Source organism: Trachinotus anak, unplaced genomic scaffold (assembly GCF_046630095.1).
Source record: "Trachinotus anak isolate AG129_WGS33_773 ecotype Australia unplaced genomic scaffold, CSIRO_AGI_Tana_v1 ptg000032l, whole genome shotgun sequence".
NCBI classification, from domain to species: domain Eukaryota; kingdom Metazoa; phylum Chordata; class Actinopteri; order Carangiformes; family Carangidae; genus Trachinotus; species Trachinotus anak.
The window spans coordinates 2,412,411-2,436,683 of record NW_027273883.1 but is presented as its reverse complement, the minus strand read 5'-3'; the positions used below and the strand labels follow the sequence as shown (position 1 = coordinate 2,436,683).

The 24,273-nt window shown below is 44.2% G+C and overlaps 1 protein-coding gene across 9 annotated transcripts in view; it reads left to right on the top strand.

The window, feature by feature from the left end:
* Positions 1–24,273, top strand: part of mef2d (myocyte enhancer factor 2d) — a 103,762-nt gene that overhangs the window by 23,573 nt on the left and 55,916 nt on the right. For 8 of the 9 annotated variants that reach the window (XR_011686584.1, XM_071468214.1, XM_071468213.1 and 5 more), the window contains exons 2-3: positions 15,319–15,719; positions 23,714–23,917. Coding sequence is in view for 8 of the 9 variants with exons in the window: in XM_071468214.1 (XP_071324315.1) it covers positions 15,666–15,719; positions 23,714–23,917 (258 nt within the window). In the remaining variant the exon portion in view is untranslated. Of the gene's footprint in view, positions 1–3,086; positions 3,327–15,318; positions 15,720–23,713; positions 23,918–24,273 lie in introns of those variants that run through there. The other variant, XM_071468211.1, reaches the window with a different exon arrangement.

Sequence of the window (24,273 nt, the reverse complement as noted above, 5' to 3'; positions counted from 1 at the left end):
ACGAGAGAAAAGCTCACATTAGTGCCACACCAGAGAAAAGCTTTGTCATTTTTTTAATTTACCCCCATCCTCGGGAGGGAGGCAGATTTGCATAATCAGGGTATTCACTATCAAACCCTTGAAAGCATATCATGTTTATTCACAAACCTATTAGTCATCTCGTACAAAGACAAAGTAGCAAATAAGCCTGTCTCCAACAAAACCTCTGGAGTTTTTCTTTGTGGCGGTGCATCACTCACATGGCGCACCTTTCCTGTGGAGCAAAAACACCAAAACAAACCTTTCTACCTCTTCTACAACTGTTCCCAAGTATTCCGCAGCTACACGGATGGATGTTTATCATTGCGAGAGCTGCAGCTTATACGCTTGTGTGTTTCCTTTCAACATAAATACACTTGCCTCCGGGCAAAGGAGCTGCTTCCTCTCACCGCTCTCTGTTAAGGACGAGAGGATAGATATCCTCTCCTCTCAGTGTTTGTGCCTCCCCCACCTCTCCTCGGTGCCGGATCCCCTCCACATGCAGCCAGCACCACACAGTCTTGGCCAGTGCTCGCGTTTGTCTCAGGAAGAGCGGAGGTAGAGGCTCACAGATCCCCATTTCAGGCTCCAGGCCAGCACCGTGTGTTCAACATGGAGGGCCCACAGGCAGCCGCACACACGGACGACAAATGTGGATGAAGAGCCAGGCGGAAGGGGGGAGGGGGGGACCTGGAGAAGGGGCAGCGAGATAAGGCGATCGCTGACTGCTTGTGTTTGTTGTGGAAGTAATTGTGTCCTCAGCGCTCTGACAGTAGGATTGTTGTGTTTAGTTGTGTTGTATATTTTTCCCATCCACGGGCAGATTTCCTGCCCCAGATAGTGGAAGAGGGTTCATTTTTTCCACCCTCCCCTCACAGATTTATCCATATAAGTTGCTGCTTCAAGACCAAGTTGGCCCTTGGAATTTTTCCCCCTTGTTTAACCCATTGGGCTCAGGGCACAGACGCCTGCACCCGTACATACATTTACTGTGTTGGGTGGAAACTCAATGACACAACTGTTTAGCAGACTCCTGGCCTCCCATTTCCCACACCCCCCCGGGCCCCCTCGGAGATTTCAAGGTCAGGAAAGGGCGCGGGCTGCGAATCATTCCTTGGGAAGCAGAGCCGCTGTCACAAATGGTCACAGACAGCGAATCTCTCCTTTTACAGTCCTCACTGCGTCTCACCAAGTTCAAATTGATGAGGGGTTTGATTCACACAGGTTTGGACGTAGCGTCAGATCAGAGCTGTCAGCGGCGGTCGTCATCGGAGCTGACAGGGGACGGGAGATGTGATGGTGCAGCCGGGGGGAAGTTTGACAGCAGAGGAGTCATTTTAAAATCAAGTGTGAGAGTCTGGGCTGAGCGGTGTTCAACTCCCAAAACATATTACAACAGAATGTTGACATACAGCCATGACTGTAACACAATGGGATGCAGCCTTTAAAGATAATACCAAAATATCAAATTGTGTCAGATACAAGATTCTACAAATACAGATAACACAGGGTCAACAGTACATCCTGCAGTACCTCCCTAACCCCGCACATCAGAGATCATGACCGTACATTGTTCAGATTGTGTGACATGTTTGTGAAGTAGACGGGACACTGATGCTTTTATTGTGGATCTGTCCTGTTATGAAGCATTTCACAGTTTCATATAGATCTCAAACCTTGTCCGTTAACTTTTACATTAGGTGTGAAAATGGCCACTGAGCAACGACCGTTGTACATAGACTTAAATCAAAGACCAAACTATGGTGAAGTGGCTGAAGGATTTTATTGACTTGTTATCAAAGGAGCAGGCGGCTTAAACTTTATTACATCCTGGTCTCAATTTTATAACATTGTTAGGTTTTGATTAGATTAGATTTTGATTAGATTTGTAAATTTTGTCTTTATTGTTTTTTTTGTTTTTTTTCTTTCTATGAGAAATTATTGAAAAGAAAAAAAGAAGAACTCTGACAGCTGAGCATGCCAGTGTATATGTGTGGGGTAGTGCAGTGTCTGTGTGTGTGTGTGTGTGTGTGTGTGTGTGTGTGTATAGATTTCATGGGTGGGGGGGCTTTCGAGGGTCTACTGGAACAAAAGGTATGTGGGCAGCTGCCGTCCCACTGGCAGCAGCTCATGATCCAAATGTAAGATGTACACTCACATGTGCACAAGGGACAGACTGGTGTGCAACAAGGATCTGACACACTCAGCTAACCAGGGAGCTACTGACACACACACACACACACACACGCACACACACACGTACACACTACATTTTGTTGAATGTTTTCAAATGCATCCAATATAGTTTCAGGTTTTTGGTGTATTTCTTGCTCCCATTAGTTTCCATCATTTCAGTACAATGAAAAGTCAAAACTTGTGTGTAATCCACCGGAGTAGGGCTGCCTGATGATTATTGTCATTACAGGTTAATCTGTCAATAAACATCATTTGATTTGTTTTAAGTTCTGAAATGTGATGTAATATTCAGTTGACAATGATATAAAATTGAGAAAAAAGCAACAAATATTCTCATCTGAAACCAGAAAATTATTATAGTAATTTTGCTTAATGAATTATTGAGATGAGATTTTGTTATTAAAATGTGTTTACTAAATAATACATAAAGAAATTTACAACTCAAAGTTTCAAATTCTGCTGGTAGACTTTCATATGATACAGAAATGTAAAGACAGGAGTACAGTCAGATTCATAAAGATGTGATTTTCCATCAGGAGTAAGATAAATGAGGTCGATACTCAAACAGATACTGGAGCATGGTTTGTAAAATGATTAGCTGTGATGTTAGGACACATGATTTGTGGTAAATGGGCTTCAACAGTGGAACGTCCCTTTAAAGAGACGACCAACAAGACCCTCAATTTCTAACAGGGACACTGATGAATTGGTGGCAGTTGCTGAAGGCATATTAGGGCAAAGGGTGACCTGGGAGTGGTTTGCTGGTGGGGAAGGGTGGGGGGTGAGTGTAATGTGTGAGTGTTTGGCGTGTGGGTGGGGGGGTTGATGGTGGTGGTGTCCAGTGAGCAGGGTAATTTGGGGCGTCCAGAGTGAGGCGTTCCAGCAGTTGTCACTCCAGCAGTCGGTGGTCGAGTGGCACATGTGCTGCTCTGAGTTGGACCCTGTTCCTCTTCGGGACTGTTTCCCTCTGTGGTCAGGGACGTGGACTATCTCGCACTCGGAGCTCTCTTTAAATGAACTGGCTTCAACGCAGAATCCAACACAGAATTTTTTCCTTTCCGTTTGTGTCAGAGCACTTCCACAACACCTCCTGGTATCTTTAATCTTTGACGGTAAGAGCGAGCGATCGAGACGTTGCAGCTTTGAGAGTGTGTGTGTGTGTGTGTGTGTGTTTTCTCTGCTGTAATTGGTTTGAATTGACATGAACAGCACTTTGCTTAAAACCATAATTACTCTAAGAGAAAATGTCAAGCTCGGTGGCTGTTTTTAAGTTTTCACATTTCCTCTCCTCTGGCTTAAACTAACACTTTTTTTTCAGATTTCTGATTTAAGTGGAGTTGCTGAAGAGACAGTCTCAGAAATGTTCGTAGCTTCCTCTAATCAGCCCAGTAAGCCGTCAGTGGGGGTGGGGGGTGCCCCGCTGGCGCCTCGGAGGACTTTACAAGGTAGATAGCGAGGAGTGCGAGGTGACTTGCTGTGTGGCCTGTTCTCCATCGTCAGCCGCCAAGCCGACACCTCCCCCCACGGCCCCGAAATCTGCTGAGAGGGGATCGAGAGCGGGGTGGGTGGGTGAGCGGGGGGGGGAGTGAGGTGGGGCTGTTGTGAAGATTTACGGTTGATAGCTTGTGTTGTCGCACAGCCCATAACATCACACCTGTTCTTTTTCTCTCTGGAATCGAAGGCTTACATGGTCATTTACGTGCGGAGTGAGTGCCCTTGACACCTGTTCAAAGCATGATGTTTACTTCAGAGGCGCACACAGATATAATACTCTGAAGATGCACAGCTGATGGTTTAGTTTGACCTTGGCATTTCCTCTGCTCCTATCTTAAGTATGTTCAAAGACGTGTCAGTCAAAACGGAAGGTAAATAACAGGAAGTTGTTTATCCGTGTTCGGGAGCCTGGAGGTGTTTCTTCAGAGCTCAGGAGATAACTCCTTATCTGCTTTTCCTCACATAAAAAAACGATCTGTCTTCCTCTGTATCCTCTGTAGCAGATCTCTGAAGTGTAAAGGATCCCTCTCTCTTAAACAACAGATATGTGAGAGATGGTTTCATGAATCCTCCATGTGCTACAGTGCTGTTGGCTGCTCGGCAGGAGCTCTCGTTTCATTTTGAAACGTTGAGGCATTGACAGAAAATGAGTTTTCTCGAGGCGCCTCATGGTTGTAATATTGTTCCACATGCCTGTTTCCTGCGAGTTTATTGGCTCGCCAGGCTCATTTCAAAGAGTGGACGGACTCGCGGGTCTCCAAGCAGCTGCTCAACACTTGTTTTGAAGGGTATCTTGACAACAAAGCCGCCCTGGCTCGGCCTCCTGTGGCCTGATTGAAAGATGCCTCTCTGAGCTAAATGACCACATGTGTAAACAGCCAGGACACAGTCGGTTTACTCAGACCCGGTGTCTTCAGGGAGGGTTAATCTGTTGAATGGACTGCAGTACTGTGTGTGTGTGTGTGTGTGTGTGTGTGTGTGTGTGTGTGTGTGTGTGTGTGGCAGACTCTCACCTGAGTATTTATTATTATTGGGTGCCTTCAGCATACTTGTGGTGTCCACATTTCATAGGTTATGACGGATAAATCTCACAAAACGTTTTGTGGTGCAGGATAAAAATAGACAGGTGTTATTGTGCCTAAAACAATAACATTCCTCCTCCCACTCACCTGCATGAAGATAAACCTGATAGTAGCCGTGATAAGCACTTTGATGCTCGCTCGTCTGGCCCCAGTGTGAGGCCTCATTGATGGGAACGTGTTCGACTGGTGATGGCAAACTTTCGTACCTACGCATGTTGGCTCCGGCGTGCACGCCCTGCGCACTCAGATGTCACACCGATGTCATCAGTGTTTTGTCCCGAGGGCGTTTTCCTCTGTCGCAGACCTTTTGTTGTTGTGCTGCAGTAGATTTCAGACGATGGGAAAAGCTGTGAAGGAGGAAACCTTGCAAACTGTCTTAGAAAGCTCCCTTTACTTCTCAGGAGGTGCTTTCCACACACTGCAGTGTCTGTCCTGATGAAACAGGTTATAAATGATCTGACAACTGGACAGACAAGTACTGTGTAGTTAGAGTCAGTCATTGTTAGAGTAACTCAGGTTTATTAAGTGTGGTTATATGAGTTAAAGTGATCAGATAGCACTGTTACATGAGGTAGACTGACGCTATTAGCAAAAAAAAACTCTAATAGGAATAATAATTATTTCATGGCTTCAACTAATTATTTTCATTATTGATTTATTCATTTTATTTTAATTAGTCATCTAATTAAGTCCATGAAATGTTGAAATGCCAATCACAAGAGTCTTTAAATGTCTTGTTCTGTCCAACCGACAGTCAAAGATATTCAGTTTACAATTATATAAAATGGAGAAAAGCAGAAAATCCCACCGTTGATCACTATGATCAGTGATTGCCCATCATAAATGGCTAAAATGATTATTGACGATTGTGAAAATAGTTGACAGCTAATTGTTTCAGCACTAGCTCAGTTAATTGACAGATCATTAATGGTAATTTAGAACCAAGACTGTGTATAAAAAGAAAAACAGGATACTTCCTGTGTTTGCAGATTAACTCTGCACCTTCAGTCTTCAGCATCATTTTTGTCTCTTACCTGTAGATATTTCTGCTTCATGTCTCACTCTTTCTCTTTGCGCTCCGGCGCTGAAAAGATCAGCTGATCGATGGGAAACGGATCAATAACAATACGGGTGACTGTTCAGGTCATTTATCCAGCAAACTGTCAAACACTCACTTGTTCCAGCCTCTCAGATTTGATCTTATGCTGCTTTTCTCTGTTTTTATATCATTCGCATTGAAATATGTTTGAGCTCTGGACAGTTGGTCAGACAAAATAAGGACTTTAAACACTTTTGCGAAGTTATATATTTTATTATTTTATTACTTTTTTATAAACTAAACGATCTGCATGAGTTGTGGACAGATGAGTCTATGATGTCAGTAATCATTAGCTGCTGTCCTTCTCTGGTGGATCACACAGTTGAGGCGAGATGAAGAAGAGGAGCAGAGTTTTACACTGCTCTGACATGAACTGCTGCCTGGAGCAGGCACAACAAAAACAATGTGAAGATGTCGCCTTGGGCTCTGAGCACTCTAAGAACTATTTTAGACATTTAATATCAGGGATATCCTAATTAAGGTTTTTTTCTTTTGGCCTAAATCCCAGTTGTGACACACCTTATCTCTCACCAGCTTCTTAATCCAAATATTGAAGCACAGACACTGAATTCTGATTTATTTTACCTGATACCAACCCTTCAAACTATCCCCACCTTGGCCCCAATACTAATGATGTCAGTTGAAGACATCTTGATTTAATAGATAGAAAGATGATCAAAAAATGTTTTGTTCAGATTAATTAAAAGTAAGAGTTGCAGCCATCTGATGAATTCCTCCGAACCACATTTTGCAGGTGAACTGCTTCACGAGAACCAGCTCGTAAACATAACTGTGAGTTCTCTCGCTCTCATTGTTCCTCCGGCTCCTTCAATTATCTCACACCTCGCAGGGATGGGCGCCTCTCAGTGTGTGAAGTGTGTTTACTGTCGGCAGTGATGTCACCTGACAGGTCAAACCACAACGTCCACGCTGGTGATGCACTGACAGCCTCAAGAGTCAACAACTAACCACACTGGAAGGATTGTGAGACCTGCCAACGAGTCCTCTCTGCTCCACATGTTTCTGAGCCGCTGGACAAAAGGCATCATTGTGAGTCTGTGTGTGTGCTCGAATGTACGCACATAGGTGTATTATGGGTATTTTTGCTGCATTCATGCCAGAGGCGATGTGCGCAAACAGTGGATCAGTGACAGTTAGGGCGCCCTGTGTTAAGTGCGTGGGTGTGTGTTTTTCTTTGTGTGTGTGTGTGTGGTTGTTTGTTTTCATGTGTGTGTTTGGGAGTGTGTGTGTGTGCTCGGGTAGACTGCCGTATTGACAGCGGCCCGGCAGCTTGGGCGTGATTCACGAGCCGAGAGCCACACATCTCTTTACCACCCCTCCCCTCCCCTCGCCATCCCATCCCCCAAACCACCACCTCAGAAGTGCTGTCCTTGCACTGCATCAGCCCTCCCCTCCCCTCCCCTCCCTCCCTCCCCCACCTCTCCAAAGTCTCACCCATGATTGGTTAAGAGGAGGAGGGGGGACGGTGGAGAGATCATATTCCACTGCCAGGGTTGGCAGCGTCGACACACAGGCACAATAACAGTCACCAGCCAGACTTCAGATATAAGGCCAGCAGCTCCAACACCCCCCCCAACCCCCCCACCCCCCGCTCTGCTATTTGTCACAATGTGACTCCACCTGCTGATGCTTCTACCACAAAATCAGCCATAGGGTTTTTGTTGTAATTGCAGAGATGCATGCTGGGCAACTGAAGCCCGAGTGTGGCGGGAGCCATGTCCAATGGTTGCCCGGGAACATGAGGCAACAGGCTGTAAATATCACACAGCTGGTGCTGGCAGAACACCCTCAAGGTTGGGCCGCAAACCGAGCCTCGCTAGGTCAGATGAGGGAATTCAGGGGCCCCGTCAAACTCCAAACCCCCCCCCCCAACCCCACCCACCCATCCAACCCTTCAACCCTCGACCCCATCGGCAGTTCTATCTTGCTCCAATGAGGAACCACCCCTCAGATTTCTCCTCTTAACCACCTCCTGTCTAAAACCTGACTCATGTTTACAGTGTATCTCGATGCTGGTGAGTTGTGTATGAACCTTGGCATTAATGCCTTCCTGATGACAGTAGCTCTACATGCAGATACTTTCATCTGAAAGAGATGCTCCAGCAATTTGGTCGTGCACTTTCATAAAGTCGGGAGACTCACATGAGACAGAAAAAGAAATGGAAATCAAAGCAGCTGAGGCCGCGCTCCCTGAGGTCCCAGATTCTCAGTGGATGGAAGATTACTGAGGGCATGTTGTTTCAGGTACTGGTGGGGCAATCACCCAGAAAGTTCAGTTTGAGAATACAAAACACAAGATAACAGTTCATAATATCCCTGGAAAGGATTTTACACCACCTCAAGGTAAAAAGAAGAAACACAGCCTCAGTTTTACACAGTAATCTACCATGAATGTGCACTGTGTAACTGACTGTCTGAAGCAGGGCTGTTGGTTGTTGACGTCACTTTGTGATGCAGCAGAAGTTTAGCCTGAAAGTGCCTGAATGTGACCGTAGCAGCTAATACAGGCCAAGTTCCAAAAACAAAGCACTTGATCCTACGTAACGCAACTCAAGAGCATCATTTCATCAGACACCTCCCAGCCTGTAAACACCCACATCTTTCAGATTACACTTCCACAGGCATTCTCCAGTGTGACGATGGTCGAAGGCTGGTGGTGTGTGTGGTGCATTCAAAGCGCAGCTATTTTCATGCTCAATCAGTTCAGTCAACAAAAGATGATGGAAGTGGCTTGTTTTGGACCATGCACATATTTTCTGGTTTTGTCCAGAGGTTCTGGGCCTGAACTGTGATTTCTTTTAACTCAGAAATATCCCTAAAGGTCTCTACAGTGAAAGCGATACATACCTATGAATATTTTTATAGCTGCAAGTAAAAAGAGAAACAATTACAAAGTGCTGGCTGCAGATGAATCCTCCTGCCATCACCCTCCTTATCAACATTATCAACTCTATTCAATGGAGAAAATGACTTTAACTCTTCACCTTCAAAAGGTCAGAGAGGATAAATACAGGGACAAGTTTCCTCACTATAATCATAGAGACTTTTCTCTTTGCACTTTCTCTGTCTGCACCTTTCTATATGCACTATGGACTGTACCTGCTCCATCTTCTTTCTTGCATTGATTATATTGTAATGTCCCAGACCTCACTTGTTCTGTTTGCATACAAAACAAAAAACAAACAAAAAAAAAAAACACAACCTCAGACAGCTGCCAATCTTAAGCATCATTTGTCATCTGGTGTTTGGTTCGCCACATCAGGCCGGTTTGAGTGGACACTTGAGTGATGAATGAATATTGGTGAGGTATTGATCCTCCCGGACTTCAAACTGAGGGACAGATCAGTCATTCTGATAGCCCGCAGCAGAGGTCGTGACTCCCGCAGCTACACGCAGGCGGTTTGCCCTCGTACTGAAACCTGAAGCCTCCTCGTTCTTCGCACATCTCGAGGTGACTCCTGTGATATTCTGCCAGTACAGCATGCTAACTGATATCAACCTTTTTCATACGTTTCATCAACGCTTCACATCGTTTGTAAAGATGTCATGAGATACAACCTCTGCTATTTGCTGGACACCATCGTCCAGTGTGCCTTAGAGTACCATGTGTATTTTTAGCGCTGACTGATGTGGCTCCAAAGTCAGTAACAAAAAGCTTTGCATGGACTCGTCTCCTTTAAGCTGCACTATTGGCAACATTTTTCTGTGCATCCATCCTTAATGAACTTGGACACTGACTATGAGCAATTCTCTGCCTTCAAGAAGTGACAAAACAAAACTTGTGAAGCAGCAGGGAGGCGACTGTGGAGAAACAGGAGTCTGATATGTGCTCAGATAAATGGTCTGTAATGTCTCACAAAAACTATTTGCTGAAGCTCAGATTCAAACTTGGTTGAGATCAGATCTCAAGCTTTAAGTTCACAGTTGTACATGATTAAGATATGCGGTTGTTCATCGACAGTAGTGTGAATGAGATCTACATTTCCTCAACTTTTGGCCTTTTAAGCATCAGCCAAGAGCTGAATGACCCCAAAATGCCAACTGCCACTATCAACATTGGTAAACAATGGCCAGTGATTCACAGGGCGACTTTATGGCTGATGCATTTTTCACTGAAATACTGGTGATTTTGTGCCTCTGTTCAGGGTCAGAATGATCTGTCTCAGTCTGACATTTTCAACAACTCTAATGGGAGCATTTTCTTGCAAATAAGTCTGTTTATTGCTTCAGTTATTTCCTTTGACTGGACGAGTCCAAGGAGAGGCTGATTTCAGAAGTGGTTGCAAGCACTTAAGTAGTTGTTTGTCTCAGTGTGACGCTTTGGAGTTACTTTAAAAATTCCCCCAATTGTTTTTTGATAGTTTTATGTGTTGGTCTATATCTGTAGCTTTGCATCTCTTCGTTTAGTCGTCTCGTCCTTTCTATGCTGCATTCATCACAGTTGGGGGAAACGATTCCTTTGACATCGGCAGCCTCTGCACCTTGCTCCACCCGTGTAGAACCAGATTAGTCCAGGTTGGTGTAATCACACTCGGGCTGGTACGGTGGGGGCCTGCAGTGGAGCTGGTCGCGGTCAGGCTTGGCAGATGTTGGTGCTGAGTGGGGAAAAGTGATGGATTTCTCAGCAGCGCTCTGGCATGGCTCCAGCAGCTGAGAACCGTCTTCAGCACCAACACCCCTCCCTCCCCTGCAACTACCAGCCCCCCTGCCACTGACTGTTATCTCTCTGCTCCAGGCTGCTCTGCTACCACTTAACACACCAAGGCAGTAAAGGATGGACATGCAGGAGGACACACACATGCAACAGCAGAAACAGATAACGCACCAATATATGAGTGATATATTGATGCATCAGTGTATTAGAGACTTATCATGTGAGTATCCTGATAACGCTGCTTTGAAATGACTCAAAGTGATTTTAGCACCACGGGCATTTGTGTGCTCTCAACCAGGGGTTTTCAAACTGGGAGGCGTGGCTCCCCAGGGGGGTGTCGTGATGTCAATCATTAATAAATGTCCATAAATCTGCTTAGAAATCGGGGGGGTGGGGGGCAAAAACGTGGCACAGTTGAGAGTGAAAAAATGTGCATTTTTCAGTTTCTGCTCTAATTATCACCTGTATCTGACCCAAATATTTCACTGTTTCAATCAGGCTTTACTCTGCACACGCACAAAGCCACATCGCCATCTGATTACATCACTTCCTCTCTGGTCAAAGCCGACTGAGTTCATTCAAACACACCAGTCTCCTGCTGCATTTTGTGGCTCTGTAAAATCTGTTAAAGGTGTTTAAACTTAAACTTGAAATAGTTTAAGGTTTGTTTACTTTATTTCTTCTTGTTACGTAATTTTAGGTTAAGTTGATGTGACTCAGCTGAACAGTCCTGTTTACTCACCAGAACAACAAATGAATATTAGTCAGCAGCTTCCTTTCTATTTAAAGAAAATGCCATTCAGAGTAGATAAAGACAAGACAAGAGAGGCTGAATGGTGCAGTGAAAACCAACCTAATTCTCCTTTAAAATAAATGAATGCAGGATGCTTCGAGTTGCAGGGTCATTTGCATGTGGCCGCTGACAGTCAGTACCCCAGAAGCAACCTGTCTGATTCCATGATGACATTAATCCTGAAGGCATAAAGGAAGGTTGAGGAGATAAAGTGTAAACTGCCGATGCAGGGACATTTTCTTAGTATGCAAAACGTCAAAAAGGAATTAAAAATAAAAACATGAAAATCACAGTTTTTATGCAGAAAATACTTAAAATGCAGCCGTTAAGAGGTTAAAGAGCAGCATTTTGAATATGTCAAGACTGGACTTTAATTGCACAGCTTCCAGCATTTACACAAGATTAATGAGGAAAAATTCTCACCCTCATTCAGCCTGTGAAAAGATCTCTGCAAGGGTCCTGCTAACAATCCCTTTTTAGATCTTAAGACGTCTTAAGCTCTGTAGTTGCAACTCTTCAACTCTAACTAAACACAACTCAAGCACAATCATGGTCTATTCTGTGTCTCATTAAGAGGTGACACTATTTTTGTGATGCCTTGTACAGTACCGTGCATAATCATGACACACAATTTAATTGTGTGTCATGACTCAGTCACAGCCCTGCGCCGCCTCCTGCAGCTTCTGACACATTCAGCCTGTGGCAGACACGGTGGCGGCGATGTGTATCAGTAATATCGAGGGCAGCAGTAGCCTAGAGGACAGCAAGGCAGGTTGTCAGGAGGAAGGTCAGCAGCTCACAAACCTCGACCGGCTGGGAAAATCTGGGTGACGTGCCCTTTAGCAAGTCACTTAACCCCTGATCGCTCAAGGGAAGCTTCTTATTGGAAACTGTGGTTGTACTCGGAAGCTTCCACTAGCAACTGTGGCTAACTGCTGCAGCTGAACAAGATAAAACATGCCTGTTCACTTTCTCCTGATGAATTCATGTTTAAATCAGAATATTGCCCTCGCAGCTCACGACTTTTCCGCCCACATTGCTGGAATAGAAGATTGAAGCTTTGCGATGCTTAATGGCCGCACCAACAGATGTCAGGGATAATGATGCGATGCAACATTTTTCTAACTGTTCTTTTATGGACTAATCTTTGTTGCCGGCTGCCCCGAGGCTATGACCTGATGTGCCCTCTCTGAAGCTTAGTGGACACATTAGTACAGTAATAGTGTTTCTATTTCTTTTTTCTACCATTTCTGATGCTCAGTTTTTGTTTCTGTTTCTGGTGGTTATGTGCTGTTATCCCTTTTTAAACGAATATCTTTTTAAAACAATATGTCTAATTCTTTTTTTTTTGTGCTTGAAACGATGTAGAAAGAGACTTTGCAAGGATATTAGAGGCTTTTTTCTTTTACGATCTTGATACAAATGTGCATGAAAACATCTGACAGTAGAAGAAGAGGCACCACAGATCTTTATCAACATACACTTGCCCAGTTTATCCATAGGGATAATTAAGTTTTCATAAAATCTTGACAGCTGGAATATTCAAGCATCTGTACTTAAAATGTGCGGAGATGTAGCAGCTGTGCTTTTAACGTTTGTGCAATTTCCTCAAAAGCCTTGACTTCCTTCTTTTATTATTAATTTGTGAATTTGTGCTTTTACGTCCATATTCCCTGATATGAAGTGTAAAAGAAGAGCTTATCATCGGCCCCTTGTAATATAAACTGTTGTTACGTTTTGTAGGCGTTCCCCAGGGTCCTAATCTGGGTCCGCTGCAGATTCCTAATTATCTGCGTTTATCTTTCCATTGTCCAGAGCCTCTCTTGTCACTGTTGCCTGCTCAGCGAGGCAGCAGACACACTCCAGGCCCTCCGCTTCCCATGTGAGAGCAGAGATTCTGCCTGACATCAGACATGGGAAGCGAGCTCCAGCAGCATGAAGGGTAAAAGGTCGAGCCTTGACCACCCCGGGCAGATAAAGCAGCCTTTTCATGTGTGATCAGCCCACAGCCTAAAGACAAATCCCTCAGTGCACTGCCTTTGAACTTCAGCACAACTGGAGCGAGTCCTGCACTCGCTCTGTGGCTAATGAAGGCTGTGAGTGGGTCTGAACACAGACTGTGTTGTTATTTAGTTAAGACATGTTCCCGTCACCTCTTTACTCGTGTTGTATGAAGCTGAATGAAAAGAATGAATGTGCAACATATTGGGAGCACCCTCTCCTTTCAAGAGGTGCACTAATGAGGCGATGCAGGTACAGTTCATTATCCTGGACTCATCTGTCTTTTTTAAATCTGTGCCATTCACACGGGAGGAGCTGCTGATGAAGAGAAGCAGAGGAGTTAAAGACGGATTAAAAAATAAAAATGATTGTGCTGAAGGGGCTGGAACCAAACGTTAGAAAGATGTTGCCACTGGTTTGTACGTTCAGTTCCTGCAGGTTTTCCATGTAGAGAGCAGGCTGAGGAAGCCTCCAGTTCTTCATCAAGCCATTTTACAAAACAATTATGACACTCATAACACCCTCTTTCTTCACCCCCCCCCCCCCCCCCCCCCTCCACTCCTCACTCTCCACCATCAGTGCATAATTCATGAGCAACTCATTTCCAAAGCTAAGTCAATTGCATCCACTCTAACCGAGTGTGCTGTGCAGCGCCCACAGCAGCACAAAAGGCCTGTCAGTCCCATGACAGACTATTTCACATTCTTTGTTTCATAAGAATGGATGTAAATAGAGGGCGTTCTTCTGCCGCCGCTCTCCCAGGTAGAGGGAATGCAAACAATGCTGGAGAGCTGGTGTGGCGTCTGTACTCGCGGCTTTCCAGATGCTTCAGCTCTGCAAAGCTGCCACTTGGCTCCTACTGTGGTGTGTGTGTGTGTGTGTGTGTGTGTGTGTGTGTGTGTGTGTGTGTGTGTGTGTGTGTGTGTGCTGTGCTGTGCTGTGCTGTGCTGTGCTGTGTGTACAGACAGTCTGTATGTATATATAGAGTGCTATTTTTAAAGCTGAACCGCAAATAGTAGTAACGGGGCCTAAAACGGTCCTCGCCTCTGTTGCCATTCCTGGGCTGCTGCCGCCTTCTCATTCATTCATGAGTTTGCATGAATTTGCAGAAACACTCAGGGCTTTCTCTCTCCGCTCTGGTCCTTTTGAAATTTGTAACTTAGGACGTACACATCCTCTGTTTTTGATCAGGCATCACAGCGCATCGCAGCGCATCACAGCGCATCACAGACCACCATTATTTCATGGTTAGTTAGACGCACAGCTGAATTAGACACACATTTTTACACTCTTGATCTTTCTCTGTGGCATGGGGAATTGGGTCAGTGTTCAGTTTAAGTAATAAGGGCATAATGTTATTACCGGATGTAAAACAGCACAAATGTGGAATAATTTCCCTCCGTGTGGCGTGGACTGTCCTGTCGTCCTGCCACCATCGACACACAATGTTAAACTCAGACTAAAACCTGGTTCCTGTCAAGAGAAGCCCAGAACAGTGACGGTGAAAATATGCAGGATCCACAGACTCCGTGACTCCTCTGTCTGCTCTGCCGTCAATTGGGGGATTCGCATTCGGCGTGTCAGGCGGCCGCGGCCGGGCAGCCGGTTGCCGCAGGCGACCAGCAGATCAGTGATGTGGCGGTGATGCCTCTAATGAAGCTGACACAGCACAGCCTCCCTCCTCGCTGGGGCCCCCGAGGGCCTCCTGCTCTGCATGTAGCACCACAAACACTCCCAGCCCCCAGCCCCCACCCCTTCATGTTTCAGCCCAATGTGCTCCTGATTCGATGGCGCCTCAGATGCATTGCTGCATCATTTATTCTCTCATACATGAGCGGTCAAGCCAAAGACAGTGTTTGTAGTAGCTAAAGTGGGTCACGGTATGCAAACAAAGCCTCTCTCCCCCTTTTCAGAGTCTCTCTCCCTCAGTCTAATGAAAGCCTCTTGTGTTGTTTTCCAGGAGCTGCCCAGCTGAGGTGAAGGGGAGGGCAGAGGATCCCAGTTCTGCCTGAGTGTGGACGACCTGCCCCCGCAAACAGGACCATGATCTGAAGAGGGCGCCGCACACCGAAACCCCATTCTTCCTCTCCTCCTTCTCCCTCTTTTCTTTTCTTTTTTTTTTTTGTTTTTTTTTTTTGGTAAATCTACGAGTTGACATCCTCCTCACTTGGCTGCTCCAGACAGAGTCAGCGTGCACGGAGAGAACAAACTGAGAGACTTCAGGAGGAGAAAGAAATACAATCAACAGTCATCCGTGACCTCTGACCTCACCACTTCCCCTGCTCCTCCCACCTCCACACCGGAAACATGGGGAGGAAAAAGATTCAGATTCAGAGGATCACAGACGAGCGCAACAGACAGGTTAGTACTGATGAAGTGAGCCAACAGGGTCTGAATGTGTGACAACTTCCTGCCTCAGGTAGCAGCTGCATCAGTGATCAGGTCAGAGCCACTCACAGCATCAGGAACACAGGAAAAAGGAAAAATACAAACATGAGTGGGACAAAAAACACAGACACGAGGGACCATGTCTTTACAAACAGGGAGCAGCTGTAGGAACCTGATGCAGAGTGAGTCGACGTGCTGAAGTGTCCTTGAGCAAGACACTGAACCCCTGATTGATCCTGGTGTGTGTGTAAACCTGAAGAAAATCCAAGTCGCTTCTGACAAAAGCTTCTGTTGCATTAATGTTCTGTAAAGTAAAATAATGATTAAAAAAATAATAAGAATAAAAATTCAGAGGCGACAGTCTTGAAATAAATTTTCCCTTCATTATCATTTAAAACAGTTGTTAAAGTTTTGTTTTACGCATTTGTGAGACTTTTTTTTTCTGCTGAAATGCAGAACAGTAGAGTTTCACTAAAGTTCACTGCAGTGAGCACAGGTTTGATCAAGATTATGTCCACAAGCCTGATATAAAATGTTTGATCATGATTCATCATTAGATTTGCTCATATTTTCCATATCATGATATATGATTCTCCGACAACTGGTCCAACACTGACTCACTACAGTGTGAGTGGAGCTGGATTTATAGTTGATGCAGGAGGTTAATGGGTGTAGAAAGCTGCAGCACAGGGTTTGATATATAGATCAGATCAGACTGATGTATATATTCCTGTGAGCCGAGTGTAAGATGTTTACTTAATGATATGGAGCGACGATGGGAAAGTTCACCTTGCCTCATTACTGCATAATCACTTTGTTCAACTTGCCAAATGTTGTCTTTAAGTTTTCTTAATCTCCACTTGGCATCAGGAATGTTTCAGAGAAAACACAGGAAGCCCGAGCTGACCAATCACAGCTCTTCATTTCTGTGGCCTGATGTTGCACATCAGCCATGGTTTAACCCCTGAATACACAACTGTAACTGCAGCTTAAACACACTCACGCATGTTTGGTACCATGACGCAGCACGTTCACATCTTGTTACGTCTTTTTGTCCATTTGTGAGATAAAACTCTCACAGTGAGTCGCTTTGATGATCCACTGCATCCATCCAACTGCTCAGATTTGAGAAATGATCATCATCTCTCCTCTGTGACTGAAGCCAATTGTGGTGACTGAAAACTTTGTACTCCAGCGATAACAAACTCCCACAGGGACCCTCTCTGTTTTCACATGTCCCATGTAGCATGAACAACATGGTAGCTGTTCTCTCAGCTGTGTCGCAACAGGACAATATAACAGCATCGTCTTTTGTGAGGCTCATATGACTCCGCAGAGCCATCATGGGGTTTCTCAGAACCCCCCCCCCACTCCATACCGCCTACAGTAAAGAAGAGCAAGAAAGTATGATACCCCCCCTCCTCAAAACAGCCTGAGTCCCTATGGTTACATCAGTGGCATTGTCAGAGAGGATGAAAGGGTAAATGATCCATCTAAAATGAGTCAACTGGTAAATGGGCTTCGCTCCATTGAGCAGATTGAGTAATGGATTTGACGTGCCCACCTTCAAAAGCAGAGAGAGGGAGGAAAAACAAGACGGAGGGAGGCGGGCGGAGAGAAACAAGGTGTCTGGCTGAATAAGACCTGAGTGGTGTGAGAGCGAGGCGGCCAGAGGCTTTTGGAAAATCATCCCCGGTTTTCTCCTCATCAATCTTAGCAGGTTGCATTTCCATAAAGGAGAGGAAACAGCGCCTGCAGGGGGGGGAGAAGTATGATGGCTTGTTATTCATCAGCACACAATTGGACATAAAGGAGACAAGGGGAGGCGGGGAGGAGGTGGGGGCAGCGATTTCTGGTCGGACAGGCTCTGATGGAGACAGCATTTGTATCAGGTGTCAAACAGTTTGTCAATAAGGTGACGCACTGTGTGGTAAAACATGGTCACAGTGTCAGAATCAAAGATTATCATTGACCGCCAGCAGGTGAACAAGCAGCAAACGGCCATGGGGTCATGGGGGGGCAGAAAGGGGAATAATTTATGTCCATCCATAAGTAAGTAAATGACAGAATGTACGATTATTTTGATCATGGGATTCAAACACTTTCTGGAATAAAACAACTAAAAGCATAAATCTCATCAGGTGGGGATCCAGGGTCTAATTTTCGTCACGTCAGGGGCCCTTGATTTGAAAAAGTTTGAGAGCCACTGCACTAATCACTGAAGCCAACCGATCAATCGAGGTGATGACATTTTGATCAGTATTTACATATCATTTTTTCCCCTCTGTTTATCTGATGCTCTTATCCAGAACAATTAAGACAGTGAATTGGATTTGGTTCTTCTATCAGCGACATTCAGAACAAGTCTGCTGCTGAAGACAAACACAGAATTAAGCTGGTGAAGAAATAAGTGGTTTTTACACGCTCGCTCGGTGTTGCTGCGGCTAATGAACAGTGCAGCTCCTGAAAGGAAATCAAATGAATTTTTGGAGTACATGCAGCCCCGTCACCCTCCTACGTGTTGATTCAGAGATGCTGCCATAAGCTCCACAAAATAAACAGCGTTCAGAGTGTGGGCCCTGGCTGGAAACATGACAGCATCACAAACAGCACATTTCTTCCAGAGACAAAGACACATGAGAGAGAAGAGTGAACAGGACTGGAAGTGTTGGACTGACTCGATGGATTTTTTTTTTTTTTGGATAGTGTTTGTCAAATCAAAGAGTCAAAGTGTCTACTTTTCTTTGACATATTTTAACAGGAAAAGGTCAGAGAAGCTGTGCAACATCCAGCAGGATGCAAGAAGTGCATTAAACAGAGCGTGCTTGATGTTTTGGGTTTCCAGGGCTCTGAAAGTAGAAGTGCTGTTCATCTTATGCACAGACAATGTTATTGAAGGAGACTTACAGTTTTGATGGATATGAAACTCCTGGATGAATCATCGGTATAAAAGGTTAAACACTGTGTTCTGGTTCTTTGGTAAAAAAGTCAAAGGTACAAAACTGTGTAGATAAAAAAACTTAAAGACAGAAATCAAAGCGTATGAAACATCCAGCCACAGAGCTTAAAGTTCACTCTCACACACCGCGAACATCCAGCAGAGGCTAAAAGTTTGACTTCATAGAAACCTGACAAAACATTCACCAACTGCAACAACAGCAGCTGAAGCTCATTGGTATTTTGCTGTTCAGAAATAATATTCAGATATTAACATTGAATTCAGCTGCACTGTTGTTGTTGAATTCATCCAAAATAACCCAGAATCTGCACCTGGACTGATTTAAGCTACAGACTGTATTGTTTTAAGTTTGGTGATTGGATGTTTCTTACATCAAATGCACCTTGGGAGTTGTAGTTTTTATGCAGTTTTAAGTCTTTCACTCCTTTTTTTTTTTTTTTTTTTTAACTCAACAATCCAGATATTTTTTAACACTTTTTATTTTTTTCGTGTCATGTCAATTCAAGCCCTGGAAGCATCAACAATCAACATATCTTTATTGTCATCGCATAAAATAACAAAGCAGTGAAGCGTCTCCCAGAGACACATTGTGCAAAATATAAAGAAAAATAGAACAGAATCAAAAACTTGAATATTAAAATGTATTCAATGCTTATTCTTGCAATAAAATGGTTAAGATGTAAAAATAGTCAGGACATATTTACACACAGTTACAAGTGGGTGAAATGCTCCAAATGTCAGTCACAGAGTCATGGGACTTTTATTTCCCTGGAAGCCTGAAATAACCTCTCTCACTCAAATGTGTTGAGGATGTAGAAAAACAATCATCCTGTCACTTTGAAACTCAGACAAATCAGAAGATGAAATGTAGTTTTGTCACATTACACAGAGCAATAAGGTTAAAGATGTAGGTTACGCTCCAGAGTGGTGTTTTATCTGCGATAATTATCTTCACCACTGAGACTTTCAAGATGACACCGATACCAAAGATCTGCGTGGTGACGATTGGTATCTTCTTTTAACTGTTCAGACCTGATTGTGTGACTGTAAGCAAGCAAATGAAAGTTTCCTCATCCATCTGCCACACAATCACAACCCTGCCAAGACACACACACACACAAATGAAACCACTCGCCCCCTTTCTTTCTTTCTTCCTCTCCTCACTGAGGATGTCTTATTCTTCAGTTGCCATTGGTTACCTGGCAGTTCTGCTGTTAATGTCAATTACCTCCAGCTTGTTTATCCTTTGTGGCAAACAGCGGGATCGAAGCTCGGACCCACAGTCTCGGCCCCGCTGACGACTTTCCTCTGAGAAAAGAGGAAAACAGGGGTTGTGTAGGGAGGTTTGGACTCGCTGTGGCTGTTTTCAGCGCTCGTGGATGACCTTATAATTTGTGAGGAGAGCAGTTCTTCATCACCAGCACCTCTCGTCATCCTGCACAGCCGTAATTTCCTCCCTTTCCAACATCGCCACATAATTTATCTGCTCATTCTGTGTGTGTGTGTGTGTGTGTGAGAGACAGAGAGAGAGGAGGGGGAGATATGGAGATAAGCAGAGATAAAGATGGGGAGAGAGAGAGAGAGATGAAGGGAGGTAAGATGATGGTAGCAGAGTGTGATGAGGTGGGAAATGGGGGGCGGAGGGGAGGCAGGAGGGGGAGGAGGGGAGTTGGTTGCCCATGGATACGACCCCGATATAATTTGATTTGTGGCAGCAGGAAGCAATGAGTGAGCGAGCGCGAAAGGAGGGAGGAGGGGAGGGAGGATGTGGAAAAAAAATGAGAGAGAGAGAAGAGAGGAAGAGAAAACGAGGGCGAGAAAATAAGAGATGACGGAGGAAGAGAAAGAGAGAGAGAGAAAAGGAGGGATGAGAGAGGTTTAAACATGTCGGGCGCCTGAGCAAAAAGGATCAAGAGATATGAGAGATGGAGTGATCGTGGAAGAGAAAGATGGAGAGAGTCTCACATGGCTGCTCTCCTCGCTTTCCTCCTCTGTGTCTCTATCTTATCTCCACCTCTCTATCGTTTCCTCTCTTTCTATACTTATTCAATTCATCACAATTATATTCAGCCCAGGAAATATACTGAGTGTCAGTGCAGGTAAACTCTGGAAGCAATATCGATGGATCATTAGTGCAGTGATTTGCAGTAACAGTATAATTATCATAAAGACTGTCTGGATCCATCAGACTTTCAACTTTGTGCTACTTTTAGATGAAATCTGATCTTTGGAGGCAGAGAAATAAAAGTTACTCTTTTACGTTGAAGTTGGAAAATTAAGCTACATTTAGTCAAGTACAACTCCGTCGTACCAGTGCTTTAACACTTTATTCACAGTTCTCCACTGCTCTACATTTCAGATGAAGTATTTTAAGAGATAAGTAGATAAAATATAACACACTTTGTTGAAACTTCTCAGTTGTACAGTCACATCTAGCGCTGCTGTTAGCGTATCAATAATTAAGACTCTAAAAGGAGCAATTCTTCTACAAAGAGTAGCTGTAGTAGTGGCTCAGCTGTAAAATGAAATTAATTAAAAGGAAATGACTGAGCTTTTTTCATAAAAAAAAAAAATGAAACTATATATTTCTGAGGTGTTTTTAAAGTAACAAGCAGTTGACTGTGGACTGAGACTCAGACCGAGTCAGGAAGTAACAAAGTGCTGAGGGATAAACGAACTCTGCTGACAATTAGAAAAATAAAAAGTAATGCTTCTTATCATTTGAGCATGTTTACTACAATCCCTTCAGTTTATTCACTTTGCTATATAAGGCAGTGTTTTTACACTGTTGTCCACTTTCACCTAAAACTACATTAAGTGATTTCTGACCAGCAGACAGACACAGCTCTCAACGTTAGCGACTCTTGAGTTTGTTCCACTGAAGACAAACATTATTTGATTTGATATTGGTGTTAACACGGCTAAGAATCTACAGCCATGCTAACATGTTGACATTTAACAGGTAATGTTTACCATCTTAGTTTGGAGTGTTAGCATGCTGATGCTAACATTTGCTAATTAGCATTAAACACAAAGTACAGTTAAGGCTGATGGGAATGCTGTTAGCTTTGCAGCTATTTGGACATAAATCAAAGGGTTGGATAACTTGAAGTTGAAGTCAGAGGATCACCAGAGTCATTTGTGTTTGTCCTCTGGGGATGTTGAATATCTGTAGGAAATTCCACTGTCGACATAGTTGATTCAAACGCACACAGGTGAACCTCGTGGTGGCGCAATTTTCCTCTGTGAATCTGACTTAATTTGCTCCAAATATAAAAACTGTCCTGCTCTCTTACAACAAAAGCTAATGATTGTTAAAGGAAATGCCGTCTAACAGAGAAAGCAGGTCTTTGATTACACAAAAGAATGCTGCACTTGAAGTGAAGTGATGTCACAGAGGGCGTTTTGGCTTTTAGGTCAGATGGAAAATGTGTTGATGTCACTCATGGAGCGTGCCCTGAAGAGCAGCATGCCTCAACACTTTTTTCTAACACCTCTCTGAACACTTTTACTTTCCATTTCCCCCCATATCAGACGGCAGATATTGTAGCAGTACCTGAAGCTTTTCCCTCTTTCTCTTCTCTTAATCTTTCTCTCTCCCTGTGTGTGTTTGTGTTTGTGCAATCCTGTGTGTTTAATCCAAACAAAGCCAAATCTCCCCGGATTGTAAATACCAGTTGGTTATAGCAGGGAAGCGCTTCTAAAGCCAACCAACAGACAGCGAGGGACCGTGTGCTTCAGCAACACTCCCAGCTCTGTTCTGCGTGTTCACAACTGAGGGGGCTCGCACAACAGTGTGTGTGTGTGTGTGTGTGTGTGTGTGTGTGTGTGTGTGTGAGTGAGGGAAAGAGAGAAATAATGTGTGACAGAAGGAGAGTGTGGAAAAGAGAGCGGGAGAGAGTGTGTGACATAGGAGAGCATGGAAAAGAGCATAACAGAGTGTGAAAATGACGAGGAGAGTGAATGTGACGGGAGAGAGGAGTGTGTGGAGGGAAGAGAGTGTGTGTGAGAGTGTGTGTGTGTGTGAGTGCATAATGAGAACTGAGTACTTTAAACAGAGCATGATAAGACACTGTCTAAAAGTCTGTTTCCTGAAAATGTCTCTATCTTGTATGATCGATGCACTTTGCTTTCACACAGTTAATCCTGATTCTGTTCCTAAACGTTCATGCACAACTATAAAACAGTGATGAAAGGTATTTAATTAGAATCAAATTATACTTCCTGTTTAACTGAGAATTAACTGGTTCTAATAGCTGTGTCCCAATTCAGGGGCCACATCCTAAGGAGGAAGTGGTCTACGAAGTTGTGGCCCTTTGTATCTGTCATAGACTGAAGTGAAACGAGACCAGCTGGTCTACGGAGGATTTTCGCTTTACCGTTGTGTCACAAAACGTGGCTCCTGTCGCCTACCAACCTTCCCAGCACGTAACTTATCTTCACAAAAACTTGAAGTTTTAAGGCCCTTGTTTTTAACAAGTACCATTAGCAATACTTCAACATTTAAAAGTCAAGTCCAGAGGCAACAGAAAGTTTGACATCTTTTCTGGTGCAAGTAAAGTCACACGTTTGTGAAAAGACTTAATGTCTCGTTGAAGTGTCTGTTTATTTTTAACTGGATTTATGTGGTTTAGTTTGTTCATTTGTTCATTTTGACACTCTTTAGTCCTGTGAGAAATTGTCTGACCCCCGCAAAACAGCTCTCATAATAATATCTGTAATCCCTGGCATGTCCCCGGGGCCTGGGTCCAGCTTTGGGCCCTTATCATCAAACATTTAAGGCAAAATGACCCCTTTCAGACCCTGATAATTATTTTCTAATATGCCAGAAATATCAACATCTTGACAGGATAAGGCAGATTTTGGAATTAAATGAGTTTTGTGCTTTGTATAGTTAATTAATTGACAAAGATTTTGTAAAAGCTCAGTTAACTCACGTCATGTTCAACTTTTATCTCCCCCTCCTCCCTCTCCTTCCCCCATCACTTCTTCCGGTCTCCTCCAACAGGTGACGTTCACCAAGCGGAAGTTCGGCCTGATGAAGAAGGCGTACGAGCTGAGTGTCCTGTGCGACTGCGAGATCGCCCTCATCATCTTCAACCACTCCAACAAGCTGTTCCAGTACGCCAGCACCGACATGGACAAGGTCCTGCTCAAGTACACCGAGTACAATGAGCCGCACGAGAGCCGGACCAACGCCGACATCATCGAGGTAAAGCGCGGGAGGGGGACGCAGTGGGTGAAACGATAACAAACAGTTGTGTCTCTACAGTTCGAAAAAAGCTGATTCTGACTTGATTCTTTTGAACGCTTCATTTTCTGTCACATGTTCTACACTGTGTCTGTGATGTTCTTAGTGACTGTTCATCCTGGTCTTTGTTGGTGCATCCAACCACGACTTGGTACTAAAATAAGAGTTTATTTTTCCCAGTGGAATCATTAAGATTTAATCTCAACTAATTTAATCTAGTTCTCTCCAGACTCAGGCAGACTTAATTAAGTCGAGTCCACTTTATCAAAGCCAGTCCAGTTCATTGCAGTCCAGTCTGTTTAACTGACTGGACATCC